This window comes from Polyodon spathula, chromosome 3 (genome assembly GCF_017654505.1).
Source record: "Polyodon spathula isolate WHYD16114869_AA chromosome 3, ASM1765450v1, whole genome shotgun sequence".
In the NCBI taxonomy this organism is placed as follows: domain Eukaryota; kingdom Metazoa; phylum Chordata; class Actinopteri; order Acipenseriformes; family Polyodontidae; genus Polyodon; species Polyodon spathula.
The window spans coordinates 73,825,599-73,842,321 of NC_054536.1; the positions used below are offsets into that span (position 1 = coordinate 73,825,599).

The 16,723-nt window shown below is 36.7% G+C and overlaps 1 protein-coding gene across 2 annotated transcripts in view; it reads right to left on the bottom strand.

The window, feature by feature from the left end:
• LOC121313401 (solute carrier organic anion transporter family member 5A1-like) overlaps positions 1 to 16,723 on the bottom strand; it is a 46,577-nt gene that overhangs the window by 7,725 nt on the left and 22,129 nt on the right. For both annotated transcript variants that reach the window (XM_041245895.1, XM_041245894.1), the window contains exons 3-5: positions 9,264 to 9,396; positions 7,716 to 7,927; positions 2,898 to 3,062 (exon numbers count right to left, since the gene is read on the bottom strand). In XM_041245895.1, the coding sequence (XP_041101829.1) occupies positions 2,898 to 3,062; positions 7,716 to 7,927; positions 9,264 to 9,396 (510 nt within the window). The remainder of the gene's footprint in view (positions 1 to 2,897; positions 3,063 to 7,715; positions 7,928 to 9,263; positions 9,397 to 16,723) is intronic.

Consider the following 16,723-nt stretch of genomic DNA (forward strand, 5'->3'; position numbering starts at 1 on the left):
ATAATTATTTACCAAAATAACATGAGCTATAAATCAGCAATTTTACAAAACCATGACATTAGCTTGATTGTCCAGCAGTCACTAGGGAAAAAAGCAAACATATTGTCTTCACTTTAGTGTTAATGGATACCTGTTTCCCCAGTAATAAAACACAGAATAAACCTATTCAAACAGTTATCTTCTAGTAATCCCTATGGCTAGAATGTAATCTTTTTTAGTTAAATTTCCCTCTCTAATGTATATTGTGCTAGAATTTGTGCTGTATTATTTATTAGTTTTTATTAGGAAAAAAATAACTATAAATAAGAATGTTAATGTTAATGTTAGGTCACTGTCTAAATCTGTACCTTGCAGATAGGGGACCAGAGCACAGCAAGTAAAACATGAAAACAAGCTTGTATGTCAATTAAATGTCATTTACTACAGTGCCCAGCAGTGTCCAATAGGGAGGAAGAGAAAATGATACATCAATGTTTATTAATCCTTGATTTACACCCAAGTACAGTAACATAGAATTTCCTTTAGCCTGGAGTGCTGGAACACTGTAACTAATTCTGCATGGGCACAATTAAGAATGTTTCTGAAGGAATTATTTCTATATAGCATGTTCGCATTTTGAACAATTACGGCAACATTCTTTATGCCAAAAGAAGTTGCAGTACTTCTAATGTGGTACAGGCTGTTATAGAAATAGGTCAAATTAAATACTACGTTTTTAACTAACAGAATTGGTATAGGGGCCGATTCATATGAACAACCAACTAATATTGTCACTAATCATTATTTTTCATTATTATAGTATTTACTGTTTTTTTATTTACAATAATCTTTGTATTTAATAATGAAAAGTTATAGCGCAAATATTATTTGAATAACTTTCTACACTATGATTAACAACAGTATGCTGCTAGAATCCATATGCCCATGTGTTTATGTTATAGATAAATAGAAACTGCTGTCATGTACAGGTACCTTTCGCTTATCATTTTCAGCTTTGAAAATGGTCAAAAACAGACACTTCCATTTAAGTGCAGTAAGATAATTCCTCAGGAAAAGGATAATTAGCAAGCACTCCCTCAATTTTAATATCGAAAGATCTCATTATTATTATTAAGCTAAAATATCGCAATTAATTTCTCGAGCCAATCTCATAAAACTTAAAAGGATCCGTTAGTTACCTAAAAAGTTTGGAACTATAACAATTTATTTATTTATTTATTTAACATACTATTAACATACTTAATTTGTATGATGTTTGCAAATATTTTAACACTAAATTCTGTTTTCCTTCCACAGACATCTATAACATAGATTAGTGCCTTTAAAGAAGTAAGAGCCAGAGCCATTTAGTGATCAGTTACTTTGAATCAAGTTTGTTTTTGTATTGCTGGCAATACACAGCTGTTCACTAGAAGATGCTTTGGCTGACCTTGCCTATGTAGTACATGTTGTTGGCAGGCAACTGCAACAGAACTTATAATAAAGACTTGCCCATAAAAAATTGAAATAAACATTGAAGTATTTGAGTAATTGCTACAGGGACTTCTTGGAATGATTGCAAACATCATGCAAATGTAAGTGGCCAGTAAAAAGAAACATAAAATATACAGCATTCTTTGGTTAAGAAAGGTTTTCAGACAGCCACACTGCTGAAATCACCAGTTTTCGCAACTTCCCCATCGAGAGCACAGTAGATCTGTCCTGCTTACAACCAGCAATGCTTTCTTCTGCACAATTCCAAAGGAAGTGGAGTGGAAAGCACTTCACTATAATGTTCACAGTAAGAATTCTGTCACGTTAAAAACAAGTGCCTTTTCATTGTGCATTACTATAAATAATATAGTTATTGAATATGGCAAAAATAAAATATGGTTTCTTATTTTTACTCAATGTAATACTATAATCATCAGTCTTTGGGCTGAAGGAAAGAAAGGGAATTAAGCAAGATGGAATATGTACTAAAAAGAAAAATAAATAAAATAAAAATGCATACCATAACAATTTTCTTTAAAGTCTCTGCAATGCCAGATTAATGACTTCCTGATGTAAGTGTAGTTCCCGGAGGAAAGTGGTCTATACTTAGTCCAGAGCAAAAAACATTTTATTCATTGATTCACTATTGTTTTTTTTAAAAAAGCTTTAAAAATCCCAAACCATGCACTTTGTATTTAGGGACTCTACAGCTCTAATAGGATGCTACTTCTGTACAGTTTCTGGTATTTTACCAGCTCCCATTTCCCCCTTTATTTTAAGCACAATGTTTGCATTATTTAATAGTGCTGCACTTTTAATACATCAAGTATAGAATGTTATCCCCCCTTCTTTTGCTTCATACTACAAACATTCCATATTGCCTTTCTGTTCTGGTTGTAAACATAAGTCCAAAGGCTACTGAACAGACTATTCAGTATGTAGAGAATATGAACTCTGTTGGTGTCTATTAGAGTCACACAAGATCAGTGTTCTAGATATAAATATATATATATATATATATATATATATTATATATATAATATATATATTATATATATATATATATATATTTAGAACACATTTTACTTCTGTATCCTAGAAACCACAACCAGAAGCAGATTTGGCTGGTTTGGAGTTCAGGGTTAAGGAGAATTAGGAGCACCTCAGTTTAAACTTACTAGGTGTGGTATTCATATGTAGTGGCACTACTTTCCGAAAATAAAAAATCTGCTATCAAAAAAAAATCTGACATTTTAATTACTATATAAGATATACTTATAGATACTTAAACATGGCACGAATGGGGGCTACAAAAAGAAAATCTGGTATTTACACATTAGTTTTTAATTTGTATTGATATATCGGTTTTGTTTATGTGTTTGTTTTAGTTTTTTGGGCTTTTTTTTGTAATGGTGATGTCTTACCAGTGTATATGCTTGCATTGGATGCTGGGATGCCAAACTGAGACTCGATGAACTTGGGGATGAAGGTAATAAAGGCAGTGACAATGGCACTCTCAGCTGTGTATGACAAGCTCACAAACAGGAATGTCATATTGCTTAAGATCCTGACAGCTGCTCTGGGTATGTCTACAAAATGAGAAGAAAAAAATAACAGAAACACTGAGCATGGGCCAAGCATTTACAGAACAGTACAAAGAAAATTGTGCAATGATAGACAAAGGCTTGGCATGTGCTTTACAACAAAACATAACATTTTTTTTTCACTTGCGTTTGGTAGTAAAGATTTGCAAACTTAAGTAACAAGAAAATGCTGAGCTTTGGTTATTCAGATCTTGTTTACACTGGACATTTATTAAACCACTTTATTCGCTAGAACTCCTTTACGAGGCAATAACCAAACATTTGAAATCAATTTTCTTACTTCCTAAAATTAGCAATATTTTCAAGAGCCCCCTTTTTTTAATCTTTTATTCTGGGTATGCATCTCAAGCTAATACAAAGCATTCAAACACATTTTAAAAGCCTTGGTTTTTGTCTCCTTGGTGCAGAGATGTACAGTACCTGGCATCCTGGAAATCAATAGGATCACTTTTTAAAAATGTGGCTTTGGCAACGGACACAAATTCATAGCAAAAGTCTTCAACTTTACTTCTGTGGTATTCCTTGCCTCCTACAACCACTGTTCTTCAATGCTTAAAAACGCTGTAGCTATAAAAAAATAAATCAATAAAATGTACCCTTTACACGTTATTATCTATTGATTTGTGTCATATTTCATTTTGGAAGAACAGGGAAATGACACAAGCAGCCTATATTTAGATCATGAAAGATACATTTTGTACTTATTGATAAACCAAAAAAAAACATGAGAAGCAGATCCATTAAGTACATCCTGAAGGTCAAAGTACCCTAAAAAAGTCTTGTGATGTACAGTTTATTAAATGACTAAGGAAATGTTGGTTAATTTAGAAAGTCACTGGTAAATGTATAAGGAACATTAAACGTCAGGTGGGTTGGGTTAGATTAATGTGTCAAATCATGTTTCTGCTTGTATTAAAGCTGGATTATTCTCAAATCGGTAATACAATTCTATAATGTGTATGGGTCCAAACTTTGCATGAGATATTTAGTTTAGTCTTTCTAAAAATAAACATTTCATAATTATTTTTGTAACATTTTATTCCCACATAAATACACAAGCTGCCAGTATTATTATAGAGAGATGCAGATAAATTATTGTTATTATTTGTATTGTTATAGCAGAGGTCGTACTAACGCTGCAACAAGCTAGCAGTCTACTGTAGCATATATCTTTTGGCTTTTTTGTGTTCTAAATAAAGAAAACAAATCTTTGCAAGTGAACTGGAATAAAAACTAGCTTTGGGCATTCATTTACACACTACCAGCCAACATTATTCAGATGCCTGTATACCAGAAAAACGTTTTGGGATACTTTCACCTTCAGGAAGCACTTTATGGATTTATTAAGAATAATATTTAACTTTCATGACCTAAATATACTGTAGACTTCTTGTATCATTTCACCATTCTTCTAGACTGGAATATGGATAGTAACATAGAGGGTATGTTTTATTGAATTATTTTACTAGCTTTAATATCATTAAAAGCACAGTCAGATGAGACATTAATGAGCATATTGCACTACTTAGTTATTTCTTTACACTCATTTTGAATCAGGATTTAATTTAATCCAAACAGAACCCCTGTGGTGCAAAATAAAATTGACACAAATGGATTAAACCCTAATTTGGGCACTAATTAGAGGACCTTAATCTGTCCATGGATTCCATACTGCTATGTGCAACTTAAACTCATTATAACACTTTGCCTATTTTAATGAACTTTAGCTTTCCATCAAGTTATGTACTAATCTACTTTTGGAGTAACAAAATCCAATCGGTTTGACCTGTTGGCAAAAACCTGTATCTGCCTGTGTGTACGTTGAGGGATTTCTCCACATAAAGCAATGTATGTGTCCACATTAAGCAGCTAAAGAACAATATAAAAATACAAAACAGTCATTTTATATCTGCCCCTAAGTTACTGTCCACATTCAGCTTAGTGCTTCATTTTGTTGATATAGAGTATAGGTATAAAATGTAGATTTGTATACTGTTTACAGGTAAATAAGCATGGGACATACAGTATGCTGGAGATTTGCCAGTCAACAGTTAATATCACAAGAAGTATAATCAGCCACCATCTCTATGATGGTGCAAACTTTACCTTAAAGAGTTTGATTTTTAGTTGGTTTCTTTTTTTCCCAGAACTTAAAAAGATCAAATAGGATAAAGTTGTTGTACATGTATGTAAATAACTTCTGCTTATAAAAAGGGGCACCAGCATCTAATAGGTATTTTGTTTTTAAGTAAAATGATATAATAACCATTTCTGAATAACTTTTCTTAGCAAGAGCTATAAATACATCTTTTGTCTAAGCTAATAATTTCATGGCAGAGGATTGTGAAGTACACAGAATGAGTTCCTTTAAGCTTTTTTTTTTTATTAGTTTGAGAACATTTGGTTATTACCATAACTCTGTTTCCCTGAAAAAGAAATGTAACCACTACCGAATGGGATCTATCTCTTATAGCCCGAATTACCAGAGCACTAAAATCAAAACTGCTACTTTAAACAGCCATGTGTGCGTCAGACATCGTCTCTGCCCCCAAGAGGTAAATCCGAGTGAGGCAAAAAAGCAAAAAGACTTTTGCAGTTGAGAATGCTTGCATTTCACCTACCTGCTTGGTGTAAGGGAGCAAGATTGGTGAGGTAACAGCAAGCAAAAAAAACTGTTTTTAAATAAAGAAATTTCAGCTCGGCTGAACGTAGGGGCTTAAATAGTGGTTTTGTAAGCACATACAGAACTGCACTGAGTCCCCAGTGAGGGACAAGGTCCTTTCTAGGGGGTCTTAACCTCCGAGCACCCTTCAAAAACCGTCCTGCCAGTAGGTGGTTATTGACCAAACTCAGCTCCTACAACTGGAGGGGCAAGGCCTTACGGTTAGAGGACAGATTGTAGCAACATGGATTAATAAGCCACCAGTATGCTACTGTAGCTACCAAGATGTGTGCAAAATGCTGAGGCGGCACAGGCCTTCTTCAGCATTATCTTAGCAACACGGCATTGCTTGCTCCCCTTTGCAGCAAAGCTAGATTGGGCATCTGCACCAGAGGCAATGGAAGCCTCAACAGGTGGAAACTGGGCAAAGCCTAGTTTATCTGCGTCATATGCACCTTATACAAACTGTCCAATGACTTGAGACAACCGGGGCAGCTGCTGTATGCTCCCAGGACGACTGCATCTTGTGCAAAAAAATCCAAAAATACAAGTAGTGGGCAGCCTATAAAATATAGAGTTTGAGCTCCTCTTCTGGCCCAGCACCTGCAGGGCCATGGAAACATGCTTGATAAGGGAGGTGAGCTTACCGCGGGAGCCAAGATATTTAAATCCGCGTCCTCGGACAGGAAGATTGGGATGCAGAAAGGGATAAGATGTCCTGCACTGGTTGTGGGTCATGCAATGGTGCCTGAACCATGGAGACTGAGACAACAGGAGGGCCTCGCAGCAGCTTAGTCAAAAGGGACTGCTGCTGGTTCATAGCTTCAAAAGGTTTTTCCATTTGCCCCACAACCCAGTCAGTATTACCTGAATGCCTGCTACGGTGGCTTCTGTCCCTCTTTCTTGGTGGGGGAGAGGGGGAGCTCGACCCAGAGGACGAAGAGGAAGATTTAGAGGAGTGCAGGGTCTTAGTCCTAACCCTAGAGAATTGCTTCCTAGCTCCCAGTGTAATAGGAAGTGTGGACTCTGTTGACCAAACTGCAGCGGGTCAGCCTGGTTTCCAATGTCCTCTTCACAAAATTAGCACAAGACACACAACAACTGCCTTCTTTAACTGCTCCCTCTGAATGCTTCCCTTCCAGGCAGTGGATGCACCCGTCGTGCTTATCCTTTGTTGGAATGTTTCTCTTGCAGCCAGCACAAAGGTAAAACCTAGCCATGGTGCAAGGTTGAATAAACAGTTCAGCCGTGCAATCACACAATAACAGGCAGCAAGCTGACTGTGTACACAACAGTTTTCAGCACCAGAGTGCACAAAATGAAGCACTGGTAACTGGTCTTGGTGTCGAAACAGACCTAACCAGGTCACTGGTTCTGATTCTGGTATGAACCAGATTACTGGTACTAACCTTGGTACCAATAAAGATGACTTGTACCTACTTTGGCACCAACCAATTCACTGGAACCGGCTCTGGTACCAAGTAACAACTCTGGTACTGAATAGGTCACAGGTACAGGCTCTGGTACTGGCCAGGTGACTGGTACAGGCTGGTACCAGCTCTTGTACTGACCAGGTGACTTTTACAGGCTCTGGTACCGACCAACTCACAGGTATAGGCTCTGGTACCGGCTCAGTAAGTTAAATGTACAGTAGTGTGTACCTTTACAGGCCATTTGATGTCCTTTTCATACATTTAATATATTTCTGAAACGTTCACCTGAAATTGCTTAAATTATGTTACTCTATTTTAATTCAACCTAAATATAAAGATCCCTATGTATTTAGTTCCAGGGGAGCTCATTAGGAGTTGTATGGTGCTACAGAAGTAAAAAAGGTCTTATCTGAAATGGATGCAGACTCGACAAACTACTTTATTTCTGTTGTTTAAATAAGGCTGCAGCTGTGCTGACAAATCGCTCTTTAATCAAATGACATCCTCTTGAAAATAAAATAAATGATGCCTAGTGGAAAGTACCTTTAATTTCCTTTCCGAATCCCAAGGAAGAGGTGACCACTTGCCCCTTGCTGTTGGATTTCTTCTTCATGACGTCATCGTCGCTACAGATATCGTTCAGGCTCATTTTCTTTTTCTTCTTCTTTTGACGGGGTGGGAGCTTCTTGGGGAATGTGAACATGGGGAATATCACCAGCAGCATGGCTATAGAACAAAGGAGAAAGCCACTCCACCTATAGATAAAGGAAGAGGACCACCACCCCCATATTAAACAAGACTGTTTGATCATGACAGTTGTGAGAATGCAGTCAAAGAATGTGGCAAACTAGGGACTACAGTTTTCAACAGTTACAGTATCAGCTGTAAACTCTGACTGTCCACCACATTGTCTGAGCCATCCTGAGCTCTAGTTTTTACTGTAATGGGATTCCTATAGATAGTATGAAGTTTATTAACTTGACACATTCCAAAATAAAAAAAAAGCTTTATCAAAAGACTGATATTGCCATTTTAACAACAGAAGACACTCTGAAGCTTTGACCATGATTTAGAAAAGCATTGTTTATTTTAGATTGTTACATTTTTTGTTAAAAAATAAATAAATAAAAACCACACAATGATTTGTATGTGGAAATACCTCTCACACATATGTATACTGCCAAGAAACATAATTTAAAGTACTGCAATACAAATTTTCTTCACAGAAACATTTAGCAGGCCTTTTGTTAAAACAGCAGTTAGTCTGTTAAGTGGCTTTTTTCAATATCTCTTGTGGTTAGTTGTTAGAACTAGGTCTTAAGACACAGAAGGTTCTGGGTCTTAATTCGAACTCAGCTACAGATACCTGTGTGAACACAGCAAGTCACAACCTTCATTGCTCACTGGGGCTCCGTTTGACAACATGTGCAAGGACAAGGGCAAATGTTTTGCTTACAGGGACAGTGTTTTTTTTCATCCCTTTTTGATCATCGCTATAAATTCCCCAATGATGAAAATAATACATGTGTGGGCGGCACAGGAAAGAAGCAAACAGAAGGTCAATGTGTGGGTGTGTGTATATGCGTAGACTTTTTTTTTTTTTTATTCTACATTATCAAAGAAATCCAGCGGGGCTTTAACTAAATCATAAATCATGCAGTAATGGATAATCAGCTGCTCTTCAAAAAAACAGTATGCAAATGATTGTAATCAGCAAGCCACTTTACAAGGGCAGTGATACACCACTTCTAAGGATGGTGGTGGTCCATTTATTACCCATTTAATCCCAATTAAGTCCTAACTCATTATATTTATCTGCCTGTCACTAGTAATTCTTAAGTTAATTAATTAATTTCAAGTCTCACAAGTGGTGTCTCTACCAAGGAAGTTGGAGTGATTACCAGAGCTGTAGCTGTTTATGTCACATGGCTGTCTCCCACTAGTCTGAAGACTTAAGTAAAAACCAGCCTTTAGTAACACTAAAAGAAACCTGTAAAATAATATGACAAACATTTTGACTAGAAGTGTTTCTCAATGGCTTCACTTTATGCCAAGTAAAATCTTTGTATAAAACATATGTTGGTTCCTTACCAGTTGCCAACAAAGCGGGGATCACTCTGGTCAATGTTCACAATGGTTTTGGGATCTACGTAGAACCCGATCAGAACCCCACCGAGCAGGTAACCCGCGGCAGGACCCAGAGCCCCCATCACATACATGATGGCTGCAAAACAAGAAGATGGCAATGAAAACACTGGGACGTATTCAAAAACACATAGACATAACACACCCCCACACACAACAGCCACTGACTTAAGTTTAACTCAGCTAATTTTAATTCAGAAAGCTACCATGATAAAGATAATTTTCTCCTTAGGAAATACTTTTTCTTTTACTTTCTTGTTTTTCTTTCCTCTAAATTAATACTAAGATATCTGTTGCTAAAATAATATTCATACCACAAAGCACTACTGACATATACTGTTCAGTACACTCACACTTTAACATAGAAAATATAAAATAAGAATTCAGGATTTCTTGTGTGTGTTGCCAAAGCTGTCAAAAAGACATTGTTATTGTGTTATTATGTTGACATGCCCTTGACCTTGCTTCTTTGTGATAATGTAATGAGCAAGCTGGTAGTTAATCAGGCTAGTGTCTGAGATGTTATTGCTGCACTGATAAACAGGCCATGTCTCCACTGGGCACACTTCTTAAACCACAGGCTGCAATAGCTCTGATTGGTCATGGCTCTACAAATTCTGCTAATGGGTTTTCAAATCTAACATGTAGCGGCTATAAAGCAGCTGAACTTGTGTGTTCAACAGCACCATGATCAATTTGTTTATTACTTCAATTAGGCTTAAATTCAGCTCTGAAGTACAATACTGTAACACCCTACAACTGCACCAGCATTTTCACTTACTGTACAAATCTTTTCAATTATACCCCCAGGTTTGTAATGTTAGGGCTAAGGAAAACTTCAGTGAGTGCTTTAAGATACTAATACTGTACATTTCACCAGACCAAAATTAGAAAGCCAGTGGTGAAGAGAATGTGTCAGAGATGCTGGATGCAACAGGATCAAGTTTAAAACAACAGACTATTTAAGACTTACAATACACAGTTTAACGTACGTTCATGCAATCAGTTTCCAAGTGTGTGGCTTTTATCTTTTTTCTGTCGAGACCAAGTTAAGTGAAAATCCATATACAGTACAGCAGTGTGCTGCATGGTAGAGATGGAAATTTTAAACATTTAAACATATAAACTCCAAAGAAGTGGTTAAATGTTGAACAGTAGCGTTAACATAACAATGTATTAGAATCTGTGCATTTTGACAGATTCTGTAACAGATGTAAGCTGTTTATTATTATTATTATTATTATTAGTCGTAAACAGTAGTCTTAGTAGTAGTTTTGTTCTTTGAATATAATATAATGTAAAAATAAAAGTTTAGTTTTGATGGTTTCAAATGTCATCATAACAACATTGTCCCAAGTCCAATATGCAAGTTCATAACCCCTCGGCTCCAAGCTAGTGCCATTAAAAGCCCCCATTGTTACTTTTTCCTCTAGATCAATGCTCAGAAAATGACACATGCAACTTCAAAAATCTGCCAAAAATCCAAAATCCGTGGATACCAACATATTTTGTTAGATGCTTGTAGATTAACAGCTATCCAAAAAAAATTTTTGGAGTGCCCCCATACGTTTTTGCAGCCTAAACTTGGTACAAATAGCAAAAATTTCAATTTCAAGAGGCTTAATGTCCAGTAGTAGGACTTGAAACCAAAAGTTTTTCACAGAATTTGGAAGACTGGTTCCTAAGATTAAATTGTATTTATTTATTTTTTTATTTTATATAGTGCCTTTCATAGAGTACCACCATCACAAAGCGCTTTACAAGATACGAGACTAGGGTGTGTGAACTATACATTAGCTGCTCACTTACAACGTCTCACCCGAAGCTTCTTCTAGCAATACTTACATTCTAGGACCCACATCCCCTACAGGGTAAAGGGTTAGGATAAAGTTCAAATAAAACTCATCAGTTACCCCAGGAGTGAGTAGACTGCGCCTATTATTTTTTTTTCTGAAAAGCCCTATTCAATATGAGTAGAACAATGATGGTAGCATCTAAATTGAGTCCAGGATGATTTTTCTGGCCAAGGTCCCTTTCTCATTTTAGGTTGACCTTTGCAAGGTCACAGGTCGAACGGGACATTTAAAAATAAAAAATGGCTATCACTTCTGAACTCAGCATGTCAGAAAACCCCCAGATGAATTTTTTTAGGAAAATCTGAGACGGACGGGCAACGGCACTGGTTGAGTTGGCATGGAATGACCCCAATGCAGGGACCTCCTCTCCCTGAAGTAAACTTACTGTATCTGCCAAGTCAGACAGTTCATTAGCACAAAGACTCGGTTCAGACGTGGCTCGCTATACATTACTGAACTGTTGTTTTAATGTAATACCGTTACATACACAGTACAGAAACATGAAGCTTAGGGGAGAACAAAATGTTAGTAAATGGACAGATGTCCCTGTGACAAAGGGTAGGAGATTCTTTGTGTTTTTGCCTGGGTATTACAAATGTCAAAAGATACTGCACAGTATAATCAAAACTTTTAAACTAATATTGTATTTTAAAATGTGTAGTGAAACACACTGGTTGACTTGACAATAGAATTACTAATAATTACTAATGCATTTTAAAGTGGTGAAAACTGAATAGTTATTATGGGTATACAGTACCTTGCTTTTAAAACAGTGTAATGCAGTACAATATAGCAAAAAAAAATAAACAGTATATTCAGAAATTAACACCTCATATTTGAGAAATACAGAAAAAAACAATACCAATAAATTCTTAAGAAGGAGTTGAACATAGTATTGTACTGCCAAACCTCATACTGCAATGCCCAAGGTACCCTGTGCTTGCCATGGGTGACAAATGATATTTGTGTGCTCTGCTCATCTGACCTTGTGGGATGCAGATAGAGAGGGAGACAATAAAATGTGGAATGGCTGTACTGTCATGGCAACTTGCTGACACAGCAGTGTGTTCTTACAAATTATACCATTACAGCTCTGCAGAGCATCACAACCTTTTCATAACGTTTTTTTATTTTATTTATTTTTTGCCAGGGTAAATGTAAGCACAGAGAACTGAACAGCAGACAAATAACGTTTACATTTTTCTCTTACGGTAAAAGATATCTAGGGAAGTGAACTAGTTATCAGTTTTCCCAACTTCAAAGCTGTAGTGTACTTTCAGAATAGTATTTAAGACTAGTTTACAGTACAATATTTTCAGTTTTTAAAAGTTCTGATTCTAAGCAGTGAGCAAACTATGACGGCAGTCATACATGTTGCTGTGTTATAAACATGGCTGAATGATCATTTGAGGGGCTTCTAATGATTTATTTTTTTAATTTAGGACATCTGCCATTTGGGACTAGTGATTCACTGCAAGACAGGGTTTCTCAGTGACACAGCCCCAACATTTTAGACAGCCCCTAAAAACTGAAAATAGTTGCCTCCATCTTCTAATTTTGGACTGCAGTCTTGATCTTTTTTTGTTCTCAAATAAGTATTATTACACATTATGTTTTTTAAAATATTTTCAGGAACATAGTAAATGTGTTAGTATACAGCATGTGGCCACTTTATTAACTCAATTATGAAAGGTTATGTGAAGAACCTGAACCTTGTGATGTGTCATGTGATCAACTGTGCAGTGTGGCAGAACAGTACAGGGGCTGTTAGTTAAATCCAAAATGAATCTGGGTTTGTAAAAGTTATGATAGCAGGGGCCTGACCCGTCAAAGGATCTGTAGGACAAACTGAACCTGCAACCAAGAAATAAATGATCACTATGTCAGTTCTAATGGAAAGTCAAACATCCCAGAAAACAGTTACTAACCATTCAAGAGGATTGTTGCAGGTATTGAAGAAAGCTGTATCAACAAGAGAAGATGGAGTAAGACAGGATGGATTAAGAGGAGACATACGGTGCAGTCCAGTAATTATAACGTTGCAGTACAAGGAACTAACTGATGACACTAAGTAATGTGATACTGTACTGTACCATACAGCCTAATCTGTCTTCATGAAAGTTAAGCTTTTTAAAGAAATACTGTAGAGGTTGGCCTACTTACTAAACAACTTGACAAAGAATGTGCAAGCTGCAAAGACACATAATTGTTTTGGACATTAACTTAGCTGCATTGGATATACCAAGTCAGGGTTTGAAACTCACGCTCGCACGTGGTGAATTAAATCTGATGAGGACTAGTAGATGTCTGTGTCTCAGTAGTCTTCTGGGCTAGTACTTAAAACAAATGTACACATATACTCTCACGTTCAGCCTTGCGTTAAAAAAAATGCAGGGCAGTAAATTTTCTTACCGGGTGCAGCAGTGGTGAATAAGCATTCACAAATAATGCATAGAAAACTGTCACTCAGAACTGAAACCTCCCCTCATCTCCCCTGCAATGCATTAATCTCACTTAATGTTTTACGGTTGTGTTCTCCCTCTGTGCCGGATGCGAAGTTTATCGTTTGAATTTACTGAAACACGTTGCATCTTTTGAAGTGTAGTCATGTCACAAAAAATGTGGAGACTGAAGATGTAATTAGCAAAGAAGGCCGGTTGTACTAACGAGATCAAACAATAGGTCACGTTTTACTAAACATGTTAAAACTAATACACAAGCAATTATCATAATGAACATTATCGAAGTATGTTGGTTAAAATATAATAACACAATATATTCATAATAAAAGTTGAGTTCTTATCTATAAACAGTTACACGTTTAATCCTCTCAATTGTTTCTTTCCTAATTCTGCAGTGTTATTTGCAAGATTTAAAGAGGCGTGTCTCCAGACAGAATGTCTTTATGAAACCAACGGTGTGTAGTGTAGTGACTACATCCTTTACATGGTAAAGTGATCAATTTTAGGATTGTATAGCTAGAAAAATAGTTTTGAGCTCATTTCTTCGTCTTCAGAAAATATAATTCAATTAAGGCACGGCCATGGTTTAAAATTGCTAATTATAGCTTAATTAACAGGTAGCGTGAAAGCTCCATCTTCAGCGCAGTACCTAGGTCTTAGATTTCCAGCATAGAGGAACGCAGTGCTTTGCCATTATTGCCATCTTATTTGCTTTCTTATTCTCTACGTGTTTACGACTGACATGATATTTAATGGTATTGACTCGTACATTATCACGCGAATTACAGCAAAACTTTAAGAATACTGTCACACCATCCTCATATAGATAATCAGGTTTATTTTAGCTCTGTCTTACTGAAACATTACTTTTTTTAATCTTCGTTGGTGCAGCCGCCATGTTGAGTTTCAGCAGAGATATGGAGTGAAGTCACATGATGAATAAACTCAAAATGCAAAAAAATGGACATGGCATTCAATTACCATAAACTTAAATGTTTATTTTCAATTAATGTGCCGATTACATTTTTACCAGTTTCGAAGCGCTTGAGACGATTTCTGAAATGGTCGTTTTTTAAAAGGGAAATAAAACAAAAACCGTCAAGTGTGAGTATTGTGATTTTTATTTATTTATTACCAGAGTATTTATACTTCTAGAAATATAGTCAATTGTACGACGAGTTAAAAACTATAAAGTCCATGAGCAGCACCGAGCAGCTCAATCTAGAAGCAGAATCGCCAGACGCCTGCTTCGCCCACCCTGTACCGTAGATTCACTGATGCCCATGTGAGCTGTGCACTATGTGATGTGCATTTTTACAGCGGGAAATCAGAATCAGCTGCAATACAGACACAAATATGCTTAAGTTAATGCTTTGTAAGAATGGTCTCAAAATAATAGATTTACTTTGACAGGCTGGAGTCTCGATTGAAGTTGATATTTATGATAATAACTTGCGAAAGTTAGTAAACTGGATGCAAAGGTTGTTGCCATTTACTGCAAAAAATGCACGTATTTTAGCCTTAGAGGGAACGCTGTTTGTGGCATTTTAAAGGCATTTGCTTTTTAAAAAAAAACAAATACAATATTTTTAAAACATGCTTAGCATTTCAAAATAATGTTTATTCACTACAGAACTGTTTAAATAATAATACAAACAAGTTTTGTGTCGTTCTATTGATTATAAGTTAACCATATTTATGTATGTGCGCTCAGTGATTGCTACTGACGATGGGCTAACGCAAAGGATGATAAAAGTACTGCAGTGTGATCTGGATAATTGACACCTTCTATCTATCACACATGCATACATTCTGTACACGTATACATAATTTTAAATCCAACAAGCCTAAACATGAATGTCAATTAAGATTTACATGCAGTTATTTTAATACAATAATATGCAAGCAAAGACAATTTCCCTGCCCCAAGGGGCTTGTATACATGAAAACTGTCTTCCAATGTTATCCTGTGTACATTTGTGGCAAAGTGGGTAGTAGTGCGCAGGTGTAAAGTTGATGCAGTGCTCCAAACAACAACAAACACAGTTCTGATGAAGTGATGGGTTTTTTAATTGTAATCTAAGGGTCGAAACTGACCAACAGAAAGTATATATGAAACACGGGCAATACACAACAATGTGTACTACTCTGTATAATTAATGCACGGGGCAGTCCCAAATAAACGACAAGGTAACCAAAAGACACACACAAACAATACACATAGACGATCACCAGTCCTCAGTGAGTGCAGTAGTGCTCGTGGTGAATAAAAAATGTATCGTGCTCTGGTGCAGTGCTGTTCCGGGTAAGTGCTGGCCTCTGGCGACAGCTCCGGAACGTGTAAGCCGTCTAATAACAACAAGTAACAATTAGACAAACAAACAAAACACTCACAATACAATAATACGGGTCCTTCCGGATTCAATGCGTTAACCAAAATGAAGGAACAGATTACATCGCTTCGTCCCTTATTTGTACTGTCGCTTGGTAAATGATTGCAGCTGCTCCTCCAATCCGCGGCTGCCAAATCATTTCCCTTCCGGGTCACTAAGTTAGTGCACTGAAGCTCCGCCATCTTTCTAGATGACAGACTTCCTTTTAACCCTGGGAATGAAGTGTCAGACCAACCAGTCCAGGGTATTCTGTTCCCGTTACTTAGCATTCTCGCAGGTCAGGAGGGAGATTTACCACCAAAGATCATTATATTTCTGTCACAGCATTGCAGTGTTAATTATGAGTAGACAAAAATCATCAAGCATGACGATGACTAGGACTACCTGTCAAATTACCATGCATGACTGATGAAATTAACTAAAGGATGAAGACGCAGAGTAAGGGTGAATGCACATAGAAAGCAAACGGAGCTAGAGAAAAAACAACTATCGATTTGATTAACTAATACACACAGCAGGCAAGCTACACTGCCCGTGTGCAGACTGGCTGTGTGACCCACAAAGTGGTGCATTGAGGAAGGCCAAAAATGGTAATTGGTTTATAAAATATTTACAGAGTTCACCGATTGGCTGAACTGATTTAATATTGGGGGGGATGGGACAGGACTGCGTGCCCCTCGCTCTCAAGCTTACTG